Below are 25,261 nucleotides of genomic sequence, written 5' to 3'. Positions count from 1 at the left end.
CCTTTTCCGTTACTGTGTGCATTCAACCTACAACGGCTTCAGTCCTGTATTCATCATCCTTTTTTGATTTTGGCCCCCTGTTATACTTTAACTCAGCTCACTGACTGCAATTTTGCCCTATCATCTGCCTGCCCTTCTTGACAATCTTATCACACACTGCAACTGCCCCATCCTCAGCCCTATCACTCTGGTTCCCACTCCCCTGTTCCAAATTAGTTTAAACCCTCCCCACAGCTCTTGAAAATTTGCCAGTACTGGTCCCCCTTGAGTTCAGATGTAACCCACCCTTTTTGTTCAGGTCATACTTTCCCCAGAAAAGATCCCAATTATCCAGAAATCTGAAACCCTGCACCAATTCCTCAGCATTCATCTGTCAAATCAATTTATTCTTACCCTAAATGGCACTTGGCACAATCAGAAATCCAGAGATTACTACCCTGGAAGTCCTGCTTTTCAGTTTTTTGCCTAACTCCCAATATTCGCTCTTTAGGACCTCGATCCTTTTCCTACCTATGTCATTGGTACTAATATATACCACAATTTCCAGCTGTTCACCTTTGCCCTTTAGAATGCTGTGGACCCAAGGCATCCCTGACCTTGGCAGCTGGGAGGCCACATACCATCCAGGTGTCTCTTTCACATCCACTGAATATGCGTTCTGTTCCTCTAACTATGGAATCCCCTATCAATACTGGACTCCTTCTCCTCCCTTCTCTCTGAGCCACAAAGCCAGACTCAGTGCTAAAGACTTGGTCGCTGCAGCTTCTCCCTGGTAGGTGACCCTGTGGGGATCCACTTTCTACGCAGGTGAACCAGCTCACAAAATGGCACATGCATCAGCAGAGAGGCCAGCCCCAAAATGGCACTGGGCCTTCTTCTTCACCAGCAAGGGGAGAAAACCCGCGCGCAGGAAGAGGCTTTTGTAATGCACCTCTGATGTCATTTCCACCCGGAGAGGGTGGGAACGGAACTGCATAAAAGTCAGTGCCGCAAAGTTTGAATAAACTAGTCTGGAGTGCAACTTACAGACTGCGTGTCATTATTTCTAGCTCTGTGTGTAGCACATCGCTACATTGATGACCCCGACGGTCCAAACGGGATTTGGACCAAAGATGATCGACTCTTCATCTGTTCATGCAGTTTCGCTAAAACTGCCAACTTTCTGGACACTGTGACCATGCGTGTGGTTTGACCAAGCAGAAGCCCAGTTCCAGATTTGGCAGATATCTTCTGATTCCACACGTTACTATTACGTGGTGAGCTCCCTTGACCAGGAGACAGCTGCCCAGGTTGAGAATTTCATACAGTCACCCCCAGAAGAAGGCAAATATGCAGCATTCAAAGTGCTGCTCATAGGGACCTTTGGTCTCTCACAGTGTGAGTGGGGTGCCCGCTTGCTGCACCTGGACGGTTTGGGAGACAGGCTGCTGTCAGCATTAATGAATGAGATGCTGGCCCTGGCTGACGGACACAAGCCTTGCCTCATGTTCGAGCAAGCATTCCTAGAGCGACTGCCCGAAGACATACATCTGAAACTGGCTGACGCAGATTTCAGCGACCCCCAGAAGGTGGCGGCCCGGGCAGACGTGCTGTGGAAAGCCAAGAGGGAGAGCGGGGCGTCCATCGGACAGATTACCAAGCCAGAAGCCCAACTGCAGGCCAGACATGGCCCAGCAAAGGAGCACACACAACCCAGAGGCAGGAGTGAGGAGGCCAATGAACAGTGGTGTTTCTACCACCAGCGGTGGGGCACAGAAGCCCGCCGTTGTCGCCCGCCCTACAAGTTCCTGGGAAATGCCAGGGCGAGCTGCCGCTAATGACTATGGTGGCTGGCCACCAGGACAGCCTCTTGTACATCTGGGACAAACAGTCGGGACGCCGCTTCTTGGTTGACACCAGAGTGGAAATCAGCGTCTTAGCCCCGACAGGGTACGACACCCGCAACAGGAAGCCAGGACCCACCCTGAGGGCCACAAACGGCAGCACAATACGGACCTACGTCACCTGCACAGTGCAGCTGCAGTTTGGCGCCAGCCAGTTCACGTGGGACTTCACACTGGCCGCCATGGCCCAACCACTCCTGGGGGTGGACTTCTTGCACGCTCACAGCCTGCTAGTCAACTTGCAAGGGAAAAGACCGGTCCATGCCAAGACTTTCCAGATGTTCTCCCTGGGTGAAGCCAAGTTGCCGGCCCCACACCTGGACTCCATCACGCTGTCTGTCAACGAATTCACCAGAATCCTGGCGGACTTTCCATCGGCTCTGGCACCACAGTTCACGGCAGCCATGCCCAGACACGGAGTACAGCACCACATTCCAACCCAGGGACCACCCCTCCACGCCCACGCACAAAGGCTTCCCTCGGACAAGCTCCGCCTGGCGAAGGAGGTGTTCAAGAGGATGGAGGAATTGGGGATCGTATGGTGATCCGACAGCCCATGGGTCTCCAGCCTGCACATGGTGCCCAAAGCAGCCGGGGGCTGGAGACCATGCAGCGACTACCGCAGACTGAACGAGGCTACAACTCCAGACCACTACCCCATGCCGCACATACAGGACTTTGCAGCAAACCTGCATGGGGCAAGCACCTTTTCCAAAGTAGACCTCATCTAAGGTTACCATCAAATCGCGGTACACCCTGAAGACATCCCCAAAACAGCACTCATCACCCCATTCGAATTCCTCTGAATGCCGTTCGGCCTGAAGAATGCTGCACAGATCCAGATGCCCAGCTAATGGATGCAGTGGGATGTAACCTGGACTTTGCGTTCATCTATTTGGACGACATCCTCATAACCAGCAGTAGTTGTCAGGAACATCTGTCCCACCCCCGCCAGCTCTACCCGCCTGAGTGATTTTGGCCTCACGATCAACCCAGCCAAATGCCAGTTCGGACTCGACACCACTGACTTCCTGGGCCACAGGATTACCAAAGGCAGGGCAACACCTCTGCCCGCCAAGGTAGATGCGATCCATCACTTCACCCGGCCCAACACAGTCAAAGGCCTGCAGGAGTTCATTGGTATGGTGAACATCTACCACCGCTTCCTCCCCTCAGTAGCCCGTATCATGCGCCCTTTGTTCACCCTGATGTTGGGTAAAGGCAAGGACATTACTTGGGATGAAGAGGCTGTGGCCACTTTTGTTAAAGCCAAGGAAGCCTTGGCAGACGCTGCGATGCTAGTGCACCCCAGAACAGACGTTCCAACCACCCTCACGGTGGACGCATCCAACACTGCAGTCGGTGGGGTGCTGGAGCAACTCATCGAGTGGCGCTGGCAACCCCTGGCATTGTTCAGCAGTCACCTACAGCCACCCGAACTCAAGTACAGTGCCTTCAACCGGGAGCTGTTGGCACTATATCTGGCAATCCGACATTTCAGGTACTTCTTAGAAGGCAGGCCATTCACCACGTTCACATACCACAAACCGTTGCCCTTCGCATTCACAAAGGTGTCCGATCCCTGGTTGGCTCGCCAGCAGCGACATCTGTCCTACATCTCCGAGTACACGACGGACATCCAGCATGTCTCGGGAAAGGACAACGTCGTGGCGGACGCATTCTCCAGACCAGCTATCCAGGCCCTGTCCCTGGGGGTGGACTATGCAGCCCTGGCAGAGGCACAGCAGGCAGACGACAAGATGCCCAGCTACAGGACCGCAATCTTGTGTTTGCAGCTGCAAGACTTCCTCGTAGGCCCAGGTGAGAGGACCCTCCTGTGTGACGCAGCTACCGGCCAACCTTGCCCCATCGTCCCAGCAGCCTGGCGGCGGCGAGTTTTCAACTCCATACACAGCTTGGCGCACCCATCTATCAGGACAACCGTCCAGATAGTCTCCAGCAAGTTTGTGTGGCATACACTTTGCAAACAGGTCAGCGAATGGGCCAAAACGTGCACACAGTGCCAAACAGCCAAGGTGCAGCGGCACACTAAAGCCCCGCCACCGCAGTTCCACCCCACCCGCCGGAGGTTCGACCACATTCATGTGGATATTGTGGGGCCCCTGCCAGTGTCGCGAGGAGCAGTCCCGCTCACCAACACCACCACTGATTCCTGCGCCCGAGCGCTGATTGCAACCTGGGTAGCATGCTTCGAGATACCGGCCCACATTACCTCCGACAGAGGCGCCCAGATCACCTCCAGCCTGTGGTCGACTGTGACCAGCGTGTTGGGAACACAGCTACACCACACAACTACCTAACACCCACAGTCCAATGGACTAGTGGAACGCTTCCACCGTCACTTGAAGTCACCTCTCATGGCCTGCCTGAGAGGACCTAACTGGGTGGATGAGCTTCCCTGGGTCCTGCTTGGAATTCGCACAGCACCCAAAGAGGATCTGCACACCTCGTCGGCCAAGCTGGTGTACTGCATGCCCCTGATCATCCCAGGAGAGTTCATACCATCCTCAAGGGGGCAAGAGGAAGAACCCGCAGCAGTCCTGGACAGACTACGCAAAAGGCTCAGCAACCTGGTCCCCGTACCAACTTCACAGCACGGACAGATCCCAACCTGCATACCCAAAGACCTGCAGAACTGTAAGTTTGTATTTGTATGAAGGGGCGCACACCGGGCACCGCTACAGCGGCCGTACGAGGGGCCGTTCAAGGTGATCAGGAACAATGGGTCCACGTACGTTCTGGACATTGGGGAGAAAGAGGAGGTTTTCACGGTGGACCGACTCAAACTGGCCCACGTGGACTTGTCGCAGCCGGTCGAGGGTCAGGCACCGTGGCGCAGAAGCAGACCACCCAAACAAAGACTGATCCAGACTGTGGACGTTGGGGGGTGTATGGCCGGTTCTGGGGGGGGGGTTATGTGGTGACCCACTTTCTATGCAGGCGAACCGGCTCACAAAATGGCACATGCGTCAGCGGAGAGGCCAGCCCCAAAATGGCGCTGGGCCTTCTTCTTCACCAGCAAGGGGAGAAAGCCCGTGCGCGGGAAGAGACTTTTGTAATGCACCTCTGATGTCATTTCCACCTGGAGAGGGCGGGAACAGAACTGCGTAAAAGCCAGTGCCGCAAAGTTTGAATAAACTAGTCTGGAGTGCAACTTACAGACTGCGTGTCGTTATTTCTAGCTCTGTGTGTAGCACATTGCTACAACCCTCTCCAATAATATACAAAGTGGTATCCTTATTACTGGGGGAACAACCACAGGCCTGCTCTGCACTACTCCCTTTCCCTGTCCTGGCAGTCATCCAGGGACCTGCCTCCATCAACTACCTCCCTGTAGCTCCTATCCATCACCTCCTCATTCTCCCATAAACTGAAGGTTATCAAGCTACAACTCCAGTTCTGTTAACATCGTATCTATGGAGCTGCTGCTCAATGCACCTCATGCAGGTATAGTTATCAGGGAAACTCCCAAATTTACCACATCTCACACAAGGAACATGCCACTACCTCCGGATCCATTCTCAGCACACTAGCTATTACAAGGGAGCTTTACAGGTTAACTAGCTTTCTAGCCCTGACAACAATTCAATCAGAAAACAAGTGGTCAAGCTTCCCACAGGGCAAAAAGAGGCTCCAAAACAGGAACAATATAGCTCTACACTGGATTAAGCTTATTTTCAAACCTTCAGACCACATTCCTTGCAATTGTGAGAAAGATTTTCCAGAGCAAGTATGTTCCTTCAAAACAGAGATGAGGAGGAATTTGAGGATGGTGAATCTGTGGAATTCATTACCACCGATGGCTGTTGTGACCAAGTCATTGGGTATATTTAGAGCAGAGGTTGATAGGTTCTTGATTAGTCAGAGCATCAAAGGTTATGGGGGGAGAAGGCAAGAGAATGGGGTTGGGACGGATAATAAATCAGCCATGATCAAATGACAGAACAGATCCAATGGGTTGAATAGCCTAATTCTTCTCCTATGTCTTATAGTCTTATTATGGTCTTATGGCATTCAATTACTTTGAACATGTTATAAATAATTTGTCACCATTTAAATGTATTTGTAAATTGTAGTACAACATTCCATACCCTGGTTCTCATTGGATGAGGAAGTCTTAGTTCTTCATCAATCATTAGCTTGGCCTCCAAAGTATACTTGGTCTCAGTGGCTTTCTGTTCTTCAACAGCTTTCTTCTCTTCAATGGCCTCCTGGTCTTCAATGGTTTCCTGGTCTTGAACCTGCGCTTCCTTGTCCCCCTCAGCTACAAATACATTAGGCTTACTTATAAAAGCTTTTTGTTGAGCTTTAAGCTGAGGTATGTGGCAAGATATGTGGTCATACTGGGTGTGTAAGATTCGTACAGCAATATCACACATAGCCAGGGGTCGAGGGAGTTCAAACTCTATATGATTGTTAACAAATTCATAGCCCTTGAATCTGAAATAGAATCAGCACCAGACATTATGTCAACTAATGCATTATCTTAGCAGCAATCTTGTAACATTTAAAAAACTACTATTTTACTAACTAGCTAAGTGAATAAATGCATCACTATCAAAAGTGACCAATTAGATTAGGTGTATTTCTTGTGCATAGATCAACTGCCGAAAAAAGTTTGGCCTTTGTGTTTAAGTTTTACTTATTGATTATCCAGTATTGCAAACAATAAAGTGGGGAAAATCCTTGCATTCAATGGCAACAATGTGCCTACCTGGGATTTTTGTTGAAGTTTGCCCACAAACAGAGAGTGATGTTTTCATCTTTAACTACTTCTTGCATGTTTCCAGTCTCAATATCAACAAGATCAATAGCTTTCTGAAAAAGAAATTTTAATTTATAAGGGCGGTGGCGTAGCAGTTAGCGCTAATACAGCATCAGCAATTAGAGGTTCAATTTTGCTGCTGTCCATAAGGAGTTTGCAAGTTCCCTCGTGACTTCATGGGATTCCTCCAGATGTTCAGGTTTCCTCCCACATTCCAAAGGTGTATAGGTTAGTAGATTAAATTGGGTATAATTTGGGGTATAGGCCCATTGGACCGGAAGGGCCTGTTACCATGCTGCATCGCTAACTCTTAATTCTAAATCTGAAAAGTATTTTTTTTTTAATATGTAGTGATTAAATACAACTAAGGGGCTGTTGGTACGTGGTGAAGTGTCCACCAAATCTTCTCATTGCTTTGCAATGAATATCAAGAAATAGCATAAGTTCTTAACTTCCTGGCCAGGGCAATTAGCTTTACTTCAAAACCAGGTTTAATATCACTGGCATATGCTGTGAAATTTGTTGCCTTTGCAACAGCAGTACAATGCAATACATAATTTGAATTACAGTAAGTATGTATATATTAAATAGTTAAATTAAATTAGTGCAAAAGTAGAAATAAAAAGTAGTGAGGTAGTGCTCATGGGTTCAATGTCCATTCAGAAATTGGATGACAGAGAGGAAGAAGCTTTTCCAGAATAGTTGAGTGTTTGCCTTCAGGCTTCTGTACCTCCTACTTGATGGTAGCAATGAGAACAAGGCACGACCTGGGTGATAGGGGTGCTTAATGATGGATGCTGCCTTTTGAGGCATTGCTCCTTGAAGATGTCCTGGATTCTACAGAGGCTAGTGTCCATCTTGGAGCTGACTATGTTTACAACACTCTGCAGCTTATTTTGATCCTGTGTAGTATCAGCCCGCACCCCGCTCCCACCAGACAGTAATGCAACCAGTTAGAATGCTCTTCATTTTCATTTCTGTAAAAATTTGCAAGTATTTGTGGTGACACACCTCATCTCCTCAAACTCCTAATGAAATATAGCTGTTGTATCAATATGTTGGGTCCAGGTTAGATATCTATGAAATATTGACACCAAGGAGCTTGAAATTGCTCACTCTTTCCACTTCTGATCGCTCTATGAGGAGTGGTGTGTGTTCCCTCGTCTTACCCTTTCTGAAGTCAACAATCAGTTCTTTGGTCTTACTGATGTTGAAACCACTCGCAGTTCGTCATTGCAACACCACTCAACCAGCTGATATATCTCACTAATGTATACCCTCTCGTCACCATCTGAAATTCTGCCAACAATAGTTGTATTGTCAGCAAATGTATAGATGGCAGTTGAGCTGTGCCTAGCCACATAGTTGTGGGTGTAGAGAGAGTAGAGCAGTGGGCTAAGCACATATCCCTGAGGTGCACCAGTGTTGATTGTCACTGAGGTGAAGATGTTATTTCTGATCCACACAGATTGTGGTCTTCCAGTTAGGAAGTCGAAGATCCAGTTGTAGAGGGAGGTACAGAGGCCCAGGTTCTGGAGCTTTTCAATCAGAACTGTAAGAATTATCATGTTAAACACTGAGCTGTGGTCAACAACTGGCATCCTGGCATAACCTTCATTTTCCCACCAATTGCACTGCACGTGTGCATCACTGAAGGAAGTCACTCCCCATCAGTAAGGCTCTGCTCAGTGCAGGTCCTTCCACAAAAATGTCCTGTCATGGAGTCAGAACATGACATGCCTATGAAGGGGATGAGAAAAAAATTGACAGCAAACTACATGTGAAATCTGATTTATGATTTGCTTTGATTTGCCAATGACATTCAAAAACTATTAAAGTTCATTGAGCTATCATATTTTAACATATGGAAATAAGGTAAAATAAAGTATTAAAATATTTAAAACAATAACCTACAATTATATAATGTTTACATAAATACCACAAATATTTTTAAAGATGTAAATTACCTAATACAGGCAACCCCCTATGTTATGGAGTTGCATTCATATAAAATGGCCTGTATCATGACTTTGAATAACACAAAACTACTTCAACTGCACGAGTTAAGGAATATGAATTGAAAAAAAAAAGTGATTATTTACCTTTTGTTCCCACAGAAGTTCTGTGAGAGTAAACTTTATTCAGTGTCTCAAGTTTTTGTGTTATGATTTCTGTAAGGGTGAATTTCTATAGCTCAAACAATCGTAACACTAACCTGTGCTTATCTAATCCCTCATAGCCATTCTTCTGTATTTAAGTGAATCAAGTCATGCTATAATATTGCACTGGGCATGTTGGCTAACTATACTGCCAGCTACCATCTGGCAGGAGGTACAGTTAATTGAGCTATCATATTTTTAACATACAGAAAGTAAAACACACAGAAACTGAATTCCTTTTAGACTCAGGCTGAACTAGAGAGGATGGGGAGGAGGTCAGGCCCCTGCAAGTGTAACATACAGGCCCACCAGTATGTGGACATGCTCTGATGCTCGTGAACCAGATGCCCAGCTATGGATAAGTAGCCCCACTGCCTTGTGAGCAGCCTCAGAAGAGATGAAAGCTGCAGGAGTAAAGCCAAAAAAAGATCCAGAGTGGAGCCCCAAGGGCAGCTGGACATCACTGAACACCGTTCCAGCAGCTCCTGCACCCAAGCTGGTGCCAAACGTATTGCTTCGTTTTCCTTTGGACTACACCAGTGAGGCTGAGAGAGGGATCTTGACAACTGGGTATCCCATGATCTCCATACCTACCACCCAGGCTTATACCCTAGAGAGGTCACTCCAGTGCCACACTCCATTATCCTTCGAGACAGACAAATGCCATCAAATCACATCACATACAGTTATTTGTGCATATGACAGCAAACTCGACTTTCACTAGGATCAACCTGCACAATCCAAACAGCACACAAGTCTGCCTCTTCTATCTGTGCAGTAAACATAAACAGAATAAAAAAATAAACATAAACAGAGAAGCAAATTCATTTAACTTCTGATGAACTCAACACTGCACATACTCGTTCAAGAATCACATTGGGAGCATGGCAAATAATGACAACTGTAATCTTATAAATTCAGACTGGGTACTGAGGGCTGGTGGGGTGCTGAAATGATTTCAGCCTCTATGTTCAACTGTGTTGTTGCAGTGTTGTGCTTACTTAGTGTAGGAACACTGCTCAGACAAAGTAGAGGTTGTGCTGAATCATTAGAATCATCATTGACAGGCCTAGGCCAAGTAGTATCAGCAGCTTGCACATTCTCAACAAAGTAGCACCACCAATAACTAGCGAGTTGAGGCCAGCCAAGGAGAAAAGAATTGGCCAAAATGCTGCATGGAAATACCTGACACTGCACAGAAGCTTCATCGTGACAAGTGGCTAGAATGACTGCTGTGAACTCCACTGTGAGCGGTAGCAGGAATAACACAGACTTTGAAATTGGGATGAATTTGAGTACTAGGTGAAGGTGCAGCTTTCTCTTTCAATATTTTTATTAGTTTCTGCATAAAGGAACACAGAGTACAAGAAGATATACTGTATACTATAAGTCAAAAGAAAAAAATAAAATTGTATCAAATACATTGTATTAAAAATACAGTTACAATCACAAAACCCTTTATTCATAAAAATTAAATTAAATCGTAATATTGAAATATAATAATTTTGTTATACAGAAAAAAATCTAAACCCACTACCAAAGTCAGAGCTGTTAGGAAAAGCAAGAAAAAAGGGAAAAAAACTTATCATGTAATAAAATATATTATTAGCCACCATCTGTATTTTTACAACAAATCAAAGGTTTTGAAAATAACTCAAAAATCATCCCCACAATGTATAAAAGTCTTGGCTAGATTCAAAAACTGAACATTGGATCTTCTCTAAATTTAAGCATGACATAACATCCCGTAACCATTGAGCATGAGTAGGTGGAACAGCATTCTTCCATGTAAACAAGAGCACCCTCCTAGCTATAAGAGAAATAAAAGCCAAAATGTGTAAATCAGATGTCTCCAAAATAAAGTCTTTTCCTCCAACAATACCAAATAATGTGGTCAAAGGGTTAGGCTTAAAATTTACCTTGAAAAGTACCGAGAAAGTTTGGAATACTTCCTTCCAGTATCTTTCAAGGCTCGGACATGTCCAAAACATGTGAATTAATGAAGCTTCTCCATTATTACATTTATCACAGAAAGGAGATATATCTGAATAAAAATGAGATAGCTTATCTTTAGACATGTGAGCCCTATGAACCACTTTAAATTGTAAAAGGGAGTGACGGGCACATAGCGATGAAGTGTTAACTAATTTTAAAATTTCATTCCAAGTTTCCTCAGAAATTGAAGTCTGTAAATCTTGTTCCCAAAGATTTTTAATTTTGTCTATAGGAACATTTCTCAATCCTAGCAACATACCATAGATATTGGATATTGAATCATTATAAAACAGTTTCAAATTAAAAATTACATCTATTAAGTCTTTATCGGAACTTACAGGAAATGTATATAGTTGAAAACACAGAAAGTCTCTAATTTGCAAATAATGAAAAAAATGAGTTTTGGGTAAACTATATTTAGCTGACATTTGCTCAAACGAAAGAAGACTTCCTCCAACAAACAAATCCTGGAAGCATTTAATACCCAATCTATCCCATTCTTTAAAAACTGAATCGGTCACCGAAGGTTTAAAAAAAAGTTAAAACAAATGGGACTAGACAAAGAAAATCTCACTAGACCAAAGAATTTCCTAAATTGTACCCAGATCCTCAAAGTATGTTTAACTACCAAATTTTCAGTTAGTTTACTAAAAGATAAAGGGAGTGAGGATCTGAGAGGAGAAATAATAGAAAATTTATTAACAGAGTTAGCTTCTAAAGAAACCCATATCAGACAGTCCTCACGGTTAATATAATATGTCCAAAACATAAGATTTTGTATAGTGACTGCCCAATAATAAAACCTAAAATTTGTTAAAGCTAAACCTCCATTCTTCTTAGATTTTTGAAGATAAACTTTATTTAGTCAAGAATGTTTGTTTTTCCATATACAAGAAGATATAATAGAATCAAGAGAATCAAAAAAAGATTTAGGAATAAAAACACGTAATGCCTGAAAAAGGTATATAAATTTAGGTAAAATATTCATTTTAATAAAATTGATTTGGCCAATCAAGGATAACGAAAAAGGCAACCAGTTTGATAGTGTTCTTTTTACAAAATTCAGTAACATAAGAAAATTTTCATTAAATAGGTGTTTATAATTCTTGGTAATTGTTACACCCAAATAAGTAAATTGATTTTTTACAATTTTAAAAGGAAGGTTAGTATTAATTGATGACAAAATTTTCAGAGGAAAAAGTTCACTTTTATGTAAATTCAGTTTGTATCCTGAAAACTGGCTAAAACAAGGAAGTAGAGAACGCACAGGAGGTAGTGAAGTCTTGACATTAGAAATAAAAAGCAACAGATCATCAGCATAAAGCAAAACTTTATGAACAGTCCCTCTCCTTAGAATATCAGTAATATCATTAGATTCTCGAAAAGCAATGGCTAAGAGTTCTAAGGCCAAATCAAAGAGCAAAGGGCTCAGGGGACAACCTTGTCTAGTTCCATGTTGAAGTTTAAAAGGTTTGGAATACTGAAAATTAGTAAGGACCCTGGCAGAAGGAGATTGATACTATAATTTAATCCACTGAATAAAATCGGGCCCAAAATTAAATTTTTCTAAAGTTTTAAATAAATAATTCCATTCAACCCGATTAAAAGCCTTCTCAGTGTCTAAAGAAATCACACATTCTGATAACTCCTTAGAAGGGAAATAAATAATGTTTAATAAACGATGAATATTAAAGTGGGAATATTGATTTTTAATAAATCCCGTCTGATAATCAGAAATGATAGATGGTCAAATATTTTCAATTCTAAGGACCAGAACATTAAGTAAAGAAATTGATCTGAATGAACAGCATTCAGTTGGGTTCTTATTCTTTTTGAGAAAAAGCGATATAGAAGCTTCATAAAAAGATTGTAGCAACCTACCCAACTTAAAGGAGTCCGAAAAAACTACACATAAATGAGGTATAAGCAGTGAGGAAAAAGCCTTATAAAAGTCTTCAGAAAATCCATCAGGACCCGAAGCCTTCCCCGAGTGTAAGGAATGTATAGCCTCGGCAATTTCCTCATACGAAATAGGATGATCCAACTGTTTTCAGTTATCAACAGAAAGTGTAGGAATGTTTGATTGATCTAAAAAATTATTCATTACAGTGCTAATTTTGGGAGGGTCAGAACTATAAAGTTTGGAATAAAATTCTTTAAAAATATCGTTTATTTCTAAATGGTATATTGTCCTATCACCATTGACTTTACAAATTTCTTTAATTTGCCATTTAGCTATAAAGGTTTTTAATTGGTTAGCCAATAATTTACCTGTTTTTGTCTCCATGGATATAAAACTGACTTTTATCTTTTAAAAGTTGAGTTTCAATTAGATATGGTAAAAGAAGATCATATTTAGTTTGAATTTCAACACACCTTTCACATAAAGCAGGATCTGGAACCAAGGCATATTTTTATGATCTAATTGTTTTACCTGATTATCTAACTAAATTCTCACTTTATTAGCTGTTTTCTTGACACTTGCAGTATTAGAAATAATTTGACCTCTAATAAAAGCCTTAAAGGTATCCCATCTAATAAGACTAGAAGTCTTTTCCAAAGTATTCTCTTCAAAAAAAAAGAATAATTTGTCTCTCCAGAAATTTTAAGAAATCCTTATCAGATTACAAATTTAAAGTTAAACGCCAAGATCTGTTTATTTGAAGAAGACCAGGGAGATTTAAAGATAAAAGCACTGGAGCATGATCTGAAACAGCAATTTCTTTGTATTCACAGGATCGAACTAAAGGAATCATTTGACTATCAATAAAAAAGTAATCAATCCTGGTATATGTATGATGGACATGAGAAAAAAACAAATACTCCCTATCTAGTGGATATAAGGAACACCATACATCAACAATACCGCATTTCATCAAAAAAGATTGAATAAACAAAGCTGATTTATTAAGTGTCACTGTTTTAAAGGATGACCTATCTAAAACTGAATCTAACCAACAATTAAAATCTCCTTCCATCACCAATGCATAAAGGCTCAAATCTGGCAAAAGTGAAATTAAAAAAACTCAAAATTCCTGGATCATCTGTATTCTGAGCATACAGGTTGGCAAATACCATTAATTTATTATCTAATTTTCCTGACACTATGACAAAACAATCATTAGTATCAGACACTACTTTTTGTTGGACAAAGGGAACTGTATTATCCATAAAATTTGAAACTCCTCTAGACTTAGCCTGGAAAGGGGAGTAAAAATATAGTCCTTTCCATCTACTGAAAAGTCGCAAGTTATCACACTTAAGTACATGTGTTTCTTGTAAAAAAAAAAATTGGGGTCTTAAGTTTTTTTATATAGGCAAAAATCTTATTCCGCTTCACAGGGTGATTTAATCCTTTCACATTAAGACTGAGTAAGTTAATAGTATGACCCATTATTAATACTATTTAATGGAGAAATTAAAGTAATAAACAGTAAAACGAACATTAAAACCAAACAATAAACCTTGAAATAGTGTAACCAAGCAATAGATTTGGCTAACATCCCAAAACAGCTCCCAGAAAAAGACACCCCCCCCCAAAAGTCAGAAGGCCAGCCAAAAGAAGGCTGGCAGCTAGAACTAATGACATCACCCTCCCAAAACAGTGTAATGATTGACTCCTAATTAATTCCAAGGTCAACTGTACTCCAAGCTAGACTAAATAACGGCCAAAAAAAAGCTTAGCCCTCATAACAAGGACACAAATAGATTAATTATTACAGTTTCAAAACAATAGAATGAAAAATACCCAATCTAAGCCATATTGATAAAAAAAACTCATGAAAAGTGTATGAAATAATAAAAAACTTATCAAAATTCATAACATATAATCACAGTCGGTATGAACTCATTAAAATCTTATTCTCTAAGTAAAGCATTTAAATCACAAGGAAGTTTAGCTGCAAAGGTTCACCAAAAGTAAGAGCAGCAATTATTCATATAGCAAGATACTAAACAGTCAAACCATTGTCTTTAAAAAATCCCTGGCTTCTTCACTCGAGCGAAACCATTCTTTAGAACCATCTTGCAAAGTGATTCTAAGACAAGCAGGATAATGAAGAGACAGTGAACAAAGTATACTGCAGATGCTGTGGGCAAATCAAGATGTACAAACAAGCTGGATGAACTCAGCAGGTCGGGCAGCATCCGTTGAAATGAGCAGTCAACGTTTCGGGCCAAGACCCTTCATCAGGACTGAAGAAGGATGGGGCAGGCGCCCTATGAAGAAGGTGGGGGGAGGGTGGAAGATGCCAGGTGAAAAACTAATCAGAGGAAAGATCAAGGGGTGGGGGAGGGGAAGCAGGGAGGGGATAGGCTGGAGAGGTGAAGAAGGAATGTAAGGGGAAAGCACTATGGGTAGTAGAAGAAGGCAGAATCATGAGAGAGGTGATAGGCAGCTAGAAGAAGAGGCAGAGTGAAAGTAGGATGGGGGAAGGGAGAGGGAGGGAATTACCGGAAGTTGGAGAATTCAATGTTCGTACCAAGGGGCTGGAGGCTACCCAGACGGTATATGAGGTGTTGCACTTCCAACCTGAGTTTGGCCTCATCATGGCAGTAGAGGAAGCCATGTATGGACATATCGGAATGGGAATGTGAAGCAGAGTTGAAGTGGGTGGCATCCGGGGGATCCTGTCTGTTGTGGCGGACGGAGTGGAGGTGCTCAACGAAGCGGTCCCCCAATCAGCATCAGGTCTCGCCGATGTAGAGGAGGCCGCACTGGGAGCACCGGATGCAATAGATTACCCCAACAGACCCCAACAGATTTCCCTCTCTGCTTTTCGCAGGGATCGTTCCCTCCATGACCGCCTGGTCCACACGTCCCTCCACACAGATCTCCTACCTGGTACTTATCCCTGCAAGCATAAGTGCTACACCTGTCCCTACACCTCCTCTCTTACCACCATTCAGAGCCCCAGTCCTTCCAGGTGAGGCAACACTTCACTTGTAAGTCTGTTGGGGCAATTTATTGCATTTGGTGCTCCTGGTGCGGCCTCCTCTACATCGGCGAGACCCGACGCAGATTGGGGGACCGCTTCATCGAACACCTCTGCTCCATCCGCCACGACAGACAGGATCTCCCAGTTGCCACCCACTTCAACTCTGCTTCACATTCCCATTTGGATATGTCCATACATGGCCTCCTCTACTGCCATGATGAGGCCAGACTCAGGTTGGAGGAGCAACCTCCAGCCCCTTGGTACGAACATCGAGTTCTCCAACTTCCGGTAATTCCCTCCCTCTCCCTTCCCCCATCCCACTTTCACTCTGCCTCCTCTTCTAGCTGCCTATCATGATTCTGTCTTCTTCTACTACCTATAGTGCTTTCCCCTTTCATTCCTTCTTCACCTCTCCAGCCAATCCCCTCCCTGCTTCCCCTCCCCCACCCCTTGATCTTTCCTCTGATTGGTTTTCCACTTGGCACCTTCCACCCTCCTCCCACCTTCTTTATAGGGCGCCTGCCCCCTCCTTCTTCAGTCCTGATGAAGGGTCTCGGCCCAAAACGTTGACTGCTCATTTCAATGGATGCTGCCTGACCTGTTGAGTTCATCCAGCTTGTTTGTACGTAACGAAGAGACAGCTTTGAACCCTTATTAAAAAGTTCCGACATAACCTCTTTGAATTTAGAACACTCATTCATGACCTCGGGTGAAAAATCCTCAACAATCCTTAGCTTCTGACCTTGGTAGTCCATCATTCCTCTTTGACAAGATTCACGAATTAAACGATCCTTTGTTTGAAATTCATAAAAACAAATTATAACTGATCTGGGCTTGGCTCCCAGAGGTGGTCTCCGGACGGGCAATCTATGAGCTCGATTGGATTGATCATAGGTGCAGACGGTAAGATTTTAGGAAATAATTGTACCAAAAAGCTTGCAAAGAATTCAGTAGGCTGATCGCCTTCCGTTAACTCTTCAAGACCCAGAATTCTTAGGTTATTTCTTCTGCTACTGTTTTCTACATTGATGATCTTCTGTCTTAATTTCTCATTAGATTTAGATTGCTTTTGCAGGTAATCCATTCTTGCATCCAAAATCGTCAGAGTTTCTTCATTCTTTTCTATTCCTTTACCATGCTCGGTTAAGGTTTTTTGAATAGAATCCAATTTTGCATCCATTAGTTTAAATTCAGATCTAAGTTGTTGGAACTCATCGGAAGATTTTTTTCTGTGTTTTTGAAGAATCCAAAGAAGCAGGAGCATCTTCTTTTTTAGTACCTTTGGCACTCTTCGTACTCGTAGTAAAAAAATCACATTTAAAAGTAAAGTTTCAAAACAGATTGGAAACAGTAAAGTGAGTGAGATAGGAGTGACTGCAAGAAGCTGTTACTCCATTCACAACTAGCAGGGACTCCAATGTGCAGTTTTCTGATAGATCAAAGGGGAAATGGCCCACTAGGAACACCCTAAGCTGTTTTTGTACCAATTCCACTAATCAAGAGCCAAGCGGGTGAAGTTCAAGTCCAGAATTCAGATTTATTTGTCACATGAACGTCAAAAAATACAATAAAATGCATCATTTGCATTAACAATCGTATGGAAATGTTGGGGGCAGCCCACAAGTGTCACCACACATTCTGGTACCATCGTAGTATGCCAACAATGTTCAGCTTATCAACATAAGTAACATCAACAATAATATCAGAACAACAACAAAACAAGCAAGCCACTTCCCTCCCTTTCACCCACAGACAGTCCTTTAACCACAGGACAGGCCGCCTCCACGCCTCCAGTGCACTCATGAGCTCGCAGACATCAGGCCTCCAACTCCCACAACTTTGCCAGTGAACAGTTGTTCATTATATACATTAGTGATTTCTATAAGAATGTAGCTGCAGTGCTTCATAGGCAAAATTTGTGGTATGGTAGTGTTGGCCAGGAAGAACTGTAATCTACAAATCAGTGGATTTGGATGAATCAAGGACAAACCAATTGTCTTTGATTCCCCCCCCCCCCTCCTGTTTTGTGGACTCTGAACTGATTCTTGTTCTGGGATAATCTAATCAGAGCAATTGAATGTGGACACAAGGAGCTTCAGCTAATGAGCTGCTAAACCTGAGACCATTCTCCGACGAGTAACTATATATTATGTAAAGCAGCAGATTTACCAGACAAGTGATCTGTAATCTCATTAAACTCAGGCTACGTCCACACTACGCCGGATAAGTCCGTAACCAAAGCATTTTCTCTTCATTTTTACCCTCCGTCCACACTAAAACGGCGTTTTTGTCCCCCAAAACTGGAGCTTTTCAGAAACGCTTTCCAGGGTGGGTATTTTTGAAAACGCTGCTCAGGCAGATCAGTGTGAACGGGGTAACTGGAGACTTCTGAAAATGCTGTCAGACGGCAGCGTGCCATTTCATTGTTTTCTTGAACGCAACCTAACAATTTCAGAACAGACGGCAACAAGATTGAAGCCAGAAGAGTTAGAAATGTACTCACCAAATACTCACCCATAACTTACTGAATAAATAAGTATACTGTACTCACTTTGCCCTGTTTTCTGTCCTTGCTCGTATGAAGGTGGTTTACATATCTATGCAAGTACTTCTCTGACAATAGATGTGTAACAGTCTAATGTAACCTAATGAGGAGATCCGACGAAATCTCCATTTCAAGTGGATTGAGATATTTTTAAAAACACCTATCATTTTTACGTGAAACCGGCGTTTTCAAAATTATCCGGTCTAGGTTGGACTGGTTTGAACCAGTCCAAACTGAAAGGAAAGAAGCTGGGGGTCAGAAACCATAGAACAATGTTGACTGTAATCCTGGACTAGAGCCTGTAAAAAGGCGGCCCAAGTAGGTCAGGTGACCTTGAGCCAATATGATGGAGATCCATCAGCAGAATTGTTGAGGAACATCTTATAAAAATTGTTCATTGCCTATTTTGTCCATGAATAATCAGTCTTTCTTACAATATGCATCGATGGACTAGACATATTAAATAGCAACAGTGGTCCCAGGTATAGTGACAATGCCCTTTGGAAAGTCACAATGTCACCACAGTAAATGTGACTTTGCCTCAGCCAACAGGAGACACAGTAATGAAGGAGAACTTCAAGATCCAACACACTGATATAGATCAATATCTGTGGGACTATGTTGTTAATGAGTTGCTACCGATTCCTTAATTGACTGCAGATTGGACACATGTTGTGGAAGAGGCAAGGGAGACAGATAATCCATCAATGGACTAAACACACTAAAGCAATTAAAACACATGCTGGTAAGGTAAAAGAAGTATTGAGTGACCCAGGCTTTTGGAGTAAGTTATGGAATTGGGGAACAGATGTTCAAATACACCTGTGGGTGAGATGTTGCTGGAATACTAATTTTATGTACACTCATAAATGCATTGCTTAATTTATATCAATTGAGAAAGTGGAAGGCTGAAATAATGCAAAATTAGAGGGTAACGCTTTCATGAAACAGCAGAGACAACTTGCAGTATATAAAGTGTGTGAATTTAGTAAGTAAATATTAGAATTATGTGTTGCACACCTACTGGGGTCACAGTCCTATAGCCAGTCAACTGAATGACAGGGAGGATAAAGATCCCAAAGATATTTACCTTTGATCAAAAGGAGGGAAGTATTGACCAGAAGGAACTACTGCCCACAAATTAGTGGACAAACTAATTGTCCTTGGTTCCCCCCATTTTGTGGACTCTGAACTGATTCTTGCTCTGGGATAACCTAATCAGAGCAATTGAATGTGGACACAAGGAGCTTCAACTAATGAGCTGCTAAACCTGATGAGTAGCTATATATTATGCAAAGTGGCAGACTTACCAGAAAAGCTATCAGTAATCTTGTTATACTCAGTATCTGGGTCAGCTAGTTTTGACTGGTTTGAAGCAGTCAGAGCTAAAAAGAATGAGGCTGGGGCAGAAACATTGAACAACATTGGTTGTAGCCCTGGACCAGAGCCATTAAGAAGGTGACCCAGGTAGGTCAGGTGACCTTGAGCCAATGTGATGGAGATCTATCAATTCAACTGATGAGGGACACTATAAGAATCAGGAGCTCCAAATACATAATTACAGTAACTTTCCAGCAATCAGAGAACAGCCATTGCAAATAAGGAGGACCCCAGGGACATGTGGAGATCGGGACCATTTGCCGGGTAATACCTTTTCTGTTCATGGAGGTTTAAGGAATTCTAGTGGAGGATACACACAGGTAGTTAGTATGTGAACCTATATGCTTTTAGTTGAGACAATAAAGGTTACTTGTTGGTAAATATAGGTTCTCACTGTGCCTCTCTGGTCATTAATTCAAGGGCTGATTCGTGTAACAGTAAACAGTGAAGGTTACACAGAAATTAAATCAACTAGGAAAGTGGGTAAAGGGATGGCAGATGGAATTCAAAAAAGTGTACAGAGCTGCACTTTGGAAGTTACCGTAAATTCCAGTGTATAAGCCGACCCGGAGTAGAAGCTGACCTCCCATTTTCAAGGTTAAAAAAGTGACTTTTTCATGTTACCTTTGTATAAGCCGACCCCTTTTGTAGAGGTTTTGATTTAACCAGAAAAGATCACAAAATCTCACATGCCGGTACTCAGCTTTGCCGGATCAGGAACCTGGTAATTTTGTGAACCAGTACCAGCTAAGAAAACAGGCCTACATATTGTAGAGTGTTATAAGTGAATTAGAACCATTGAACCATAGAACACTACAGTACAGTACAGGCCCTTCAGCCCTCCATGTTGTGCTGACCCATATAATCCTTAAAAAAAAGTACTAAACCCACACTACCCCATAACCCTCCATTCTTCTTTCATCCATGTGCCTGTCCAAGAGGCTCTTAAATATCCCTAATGTTTTAGCCTCCACCACCATCCCTGGCAAGTCATTCCAGGCACTTACAAACCTCTGTGTAAAAAACTTACCCCTGATGTCTCCCCAAAACTTCCCTCCCTTAATTTTGTACATATGCCCTCTGGTGTTTGCTATTGGTACCCTGGGAAACAGGTACTGACTATCCACCCTATCTATGTCTCTCATAATCTTGTAGACCGCTATCAAGTCCCCTCTCATTCTTCTACGCTCCAAAGAGAAAAGTCCCAGCTCTGTTAACCTTGCTTCATATGACTTGTTCTCCAAACCAGGTAACATCCTGGTAAATCTCCTCTGCACCCTCTCCATAGCTTCCACATCCTTCCTATAATGAGGTGACCAGAATTGAACACAATACTCTAAATGCGGTCTCATCAGAGATTTGTAGAGTTGCAACATGACCTCTCTACTCTTGAACTCAATCCCCCTGTTTATGAAGCCTAGCATCCCATAGACCTTCCTAACTACCCTATCAACCTGCGCAGCGACCTTGAGGGATGTATGGATTTGAACCCCAAGGTCCCTTTGTTCATCCACACTCTTAAGTAACTGACCATTAATCCTATACTCAGTCTTCTGGTTTGTCCTTCCAAAATGCATCACCTCACACTTGTCCAGATTGAACTGCATCTGCCATTTCTCTGCCCAACTCTGCAGCCTTTCTATATCCTCTTGTAACCTTTGACAACCTACAGCTCCATCCACAACTCCTCCAATCTTCGTGTCATCCACAAACTTACTCACCCATCCTTCTGCCTCTACATCCAGGTCATTTATAAAAATCACAAATAGCAGGGGTCCCAGGACAGATCCTTGCGGCACTCCACTAGTCACCGACCTCCAGGCAGAATACTTTCCTTCCACAACTACCCTCTGCTTTCTTCCTTTAAGCCAATTTTTTATCCAAACAGCCAAGGTTCCACTTATACTATGCCTCATGACTTTCTCTCATGAGGGAATTCCTAATAATTAAATTCTTAATAAATTAATCAGGGAGGGAAGTTTTGGATTAGGCGCCCAATGGTAAAGAATCCTCTGAAATGTAACCCCTGTGAAACCATTTAGTGCCCATCGTAATCTCATTACAACGTAACACGGGGTGGGAGGATCAGTACATGTACTCAGTATTGAGTTTGCAACCATCATGTACAAAAGATTAAAACAAATGTGATATGATGCTGGCATCAAGCTGAAGGTTGTTGATTTTGCTAATGGAACGAATAATTCTGCAGCCACTAAGAAATTTAGCGTAAATGAGAAACAAGTGAGAGAGTGGAAAAAGGCAGAGGACACGCTGAGGGAAATGCCAAAGATGAAATGTGCAAACCACGGGAAAACATGCCAGTGGCCAGAACTGGAAGAAAAAGTTTTAGAGTGGGTGAACCACCAGCGATCGTCTGGATACATTGTTACCAAATAATTTGAGTTCAAGCGTCAAATTGGGCTGAAAAACACCGTGAGGTCAGCGAAAATTTCAAAGTTACGCGAAGTTGGTGCACCCAATTTATGAATAGACACGATCTTGTGTTGAGACAAAAAACAAAGATTGCTCAGAAAATTCCCGTGGGGTGTTGTTGTCTACGTTCAAGAACGCTGCTGGATGGACGAAGCCGGTTGCTTGAAGTGGGTTAAAGAGGTGTGGCATCGACATGCCGCAGGTTTCAGGAAGGAAATGTCGCTACTTGTCTGGGAGATGTTCAAAGCGCACTTGTCAGGTGAGACAAAAGCAGCACTGAAAGCTGAAAATACGGACATTGCAGTCATCCCCGGTGGTTTGACATCCGTGCTCCAGCCACTAGATGTGAGTTTAAACAAACCATTCAAAGAATTCATGCATCAACAGTGGAACGAATTTGACTCAAAAACAGCCAATAAATACGATCTATCTTGCATTGTATTCGTTTTTCCAAAGTTGGCACCTTCTGTATAAGCCGACACCCTAATTTTAGGATCAAAATTTAGGGCCAAATTCTCAGCTTATACACCGGAATTTATGGCAAACCAGGGCAAGGATTTACACAGTAAATGACAGTAAATGAGCCCATGAGACGTGTTGTAGGAACAGGGAGCTAGCTAGTACTTAACAAGTACATAGTTTCCTGAAAGTGTGGCACATATACACAAGACATTGAAAAACCATCTCAGACACATGTTTGTGGTGAGTGGCAGTCTGTGTAACACTTTTTAGTCTGTTCACAACTGAAGAATAGACCACGCACATTTTAAGATCTACGTGAAACTTAATGAAACAGATGGATTTTTATAACATTCCAGTAGTTTGTGATCATCATTACAATTGGCTAATTTAAAATAAATACATCATTATCTGAATTTAAATTCTACAGCTACATTAGTGACATTTAAACTTAGATCCCTGAAATGTCAGGCCAGGGTTCTGAAACACTGGGCTGAAACCTAACCAGTGTTCTGCTGCCATTTAATTAATCTAGCCAGGGGGATTTTAATATATATTGGTATTGGTGTTGGTATATTACTGTCACAAATACCAAGATACAGTGAGAAGCTTTTTGTTTGAATGGTATCCAGCTAAATCATATAATTAACCCAAGGTAACAAAAACAGAAATAGAGTGCAGAATATAGGGTTGCACTTTCAGAGAAAGTGCAGTTTAGGTAGACAAATAAAATACAAGGACCACAATGAGATAGATTACAAGATCAAGAGTTCCACCTTTTAATAAACGAGTGGACAATCTGAGAGTCTGTTGGAATGCGATAGATGATGTTCCTGATGTTTTTCAGTACAGTTACTGATTAAGCATTCACCTGTAGAAGGATATCTGTTGCTCTGTCATTGATGTTGGAGAGAAGAGTCTGCAAATCCCAAATGGTTTGTTGGTACTGGGATGTAGTTGTCTCAAGCAACTCATCAGATGGAGTGTCTCCTAATAACATTTCCAATTCATCTAAAAGCTGCAAGAAGAAAAAGTATCATAGAGTCACAAGGTAGTTTAAAAGACTATAACATGCAGGCTTCTACAGTTATATTAAAAGCAAGAGGATAGTGAGGGATAAAATTGGTCCCTTAGAGAATCAGGGTGGTCAGCTATGTGTGGAGCCGAGGGAGATGGGAGAGATTTTGAACGATTTCTTCTCTTCGGTATTCACTAAGGAGAAGGATATTGAATGGTGTAAGGTGTGGGAAACAAGTAAGGAAGTTATGGAACCTATGACAATTAAAGAGGTGGAAGTACTGGCGCTTTTAAGAAATTTAAAAGTGGATAAATCTCCGGGTCCTGACAGGATATTCCCCAGGACCTTGAGGGAAGTTTGTGTAGAGATAGCAGGAGCTCTGACGGAGATCTTTCAGATGTCATTAGAAACGGGGATTGTGCCGGAGGATTGGCGTATTGCTCATGTGGTTCCATTGTTTAAAAAGGGTTCTAGAAGTAAGCCTGGCAATTATAGACCTGTCAGTTTGACATCAGTGGTGGGTAAATTAATGGAAAGTATTCTTAGAGATAGTACTTATAATTATCTGGATAGACAGGATCTGATTAGGAGTAGCCAGCATGGATTTGTGCGTGGAAGGTCATGTTTGACAAACCTTATTGAATTTTTTGAAGTAGTTACGAGGAATGTTGACGAGGGTAAGGCAGTGGATGTCGTCTATATGGACTTCAGCAAGGCCTTTGACAAAGTTCTACATGGAAGGTTAGTTAAGAAGGTTCAGTCATTAGGTATTAATGCTGGAGTAATAAAATGGATTCAACAGTGGCTAGATGGGAGATGCCAGAGAGTAGTGGTGGATAATTGTTTATCGGGATGGAGGCCGGTGACTAGCGGGGTGCCTCAGGGATCTGTTTTGGGCCCAATGTTGTTTGTAATATACATAAATGATCTGGATGATGGGGTGGTAAATTGGATTAGTAAGTATGCTGATGATACTAAGGTAGGAGGTGTTGTGGATAATGAGGTGGGTTTTCAAAGCTTGCAGGGAGATTTATGCCGGTTAGAAGAATGGGTTGAACGTTGGCAGATGGAGTTTAATGCTGAGAAGTGTGAGGTTCTACATTTTGGCAGGAATAATCCAAATAGAACATACAGGGTAAATGGTAGGGCATTGAGGAATGCAGTGGAACAGAGAGATCTAGGAATAACAGTGCATAGTTCCCTGAAGGTGGAGTCTCATGTAGATAGGGTGGTGAAGAAGGCTTTTGGAACGCTGGCCTTTATAAATCAGAGCATTGAGTACAGAAGTTGGGATGTAATGTTAAAATTGTACAAGGCATTGGTAAGGCCAAATTTGGAATATTGTGTACAGTTCTGGTCACCGAATTATAGGAAAGATATCAATAAATTAGAGAGAGTGCAGAGACAATTTACTAGGATGTTACCTGGGTTTCAGCACTTAAGTTACAGAGAAAGGTTGAACAAGTTAGGTCTCTATTCATTGGAGTGTAGAAGGTTGAGGGGGGATTTGATCGAGGTATTTAAAATGTTGAGAGGGATAGATAGAGTTGACGTGAATAGGCTGTTTCCATTGAGAGTAGGGGAGATTCAAACGAGAGGACATGGTTTGAGAGTTAGGGGGCAAAAGTTTAAGGGAAACACGAGGGGGTATTTCTTTACTCAGAGA

General features: G+C 42.5%; 1 protein-coding gene across 2 annotated transcripts in view; it reads right to left on the bottom strand.

The window, feature by feature from the left end:
- Positions 1–25,261, bottom strand: part of dnai7 (dynein axonemal intermediate chain 7) — a 106,273-nt gene that overhangs the window by 50,071 nt on the left and 30,941 nt on the right. For both annotated transcript variants that reach the window (XM_073066065.1, XM_073066064.1), the window contains exons 6-8: positions 23,449–23,595; positions 6,619–6,722; positions 5,996–6,344 (exon numbers count right to left, since the gene is read on the bottom strand). In XM_073066065.1, coding sequence (XP_072922166.1) covers positions 5,996–6,344; positions 6,619–6,722; positions 23,449–23,595 — 600 coding nt within the window. The remainder of the gene's footprint in view (positions 1–5,995; positions 6,345–6,618; positions 6,723–23,448; positions 23,596–25,261) is intronic.

This window comes from Hemitrygon akajei, chromosome 14 (genome assembly GCF_048418815.1).
Source record: "Hemitrygon akajei chromosome 14, sHemAka1.3, whole genome shotgun sequence".
NCBI lineage: Eukaryota > Metazoa > Chordata > Chondrichthyes > Myliobatiformes > Dasyatidae > Hemitrygon > Hemitrygon akajei.
The sequence above is the reverse complement of the archived record's forward strand: the minus strand, read 5'-3'. Positions and strand labels throughout refer to the sequence as shown.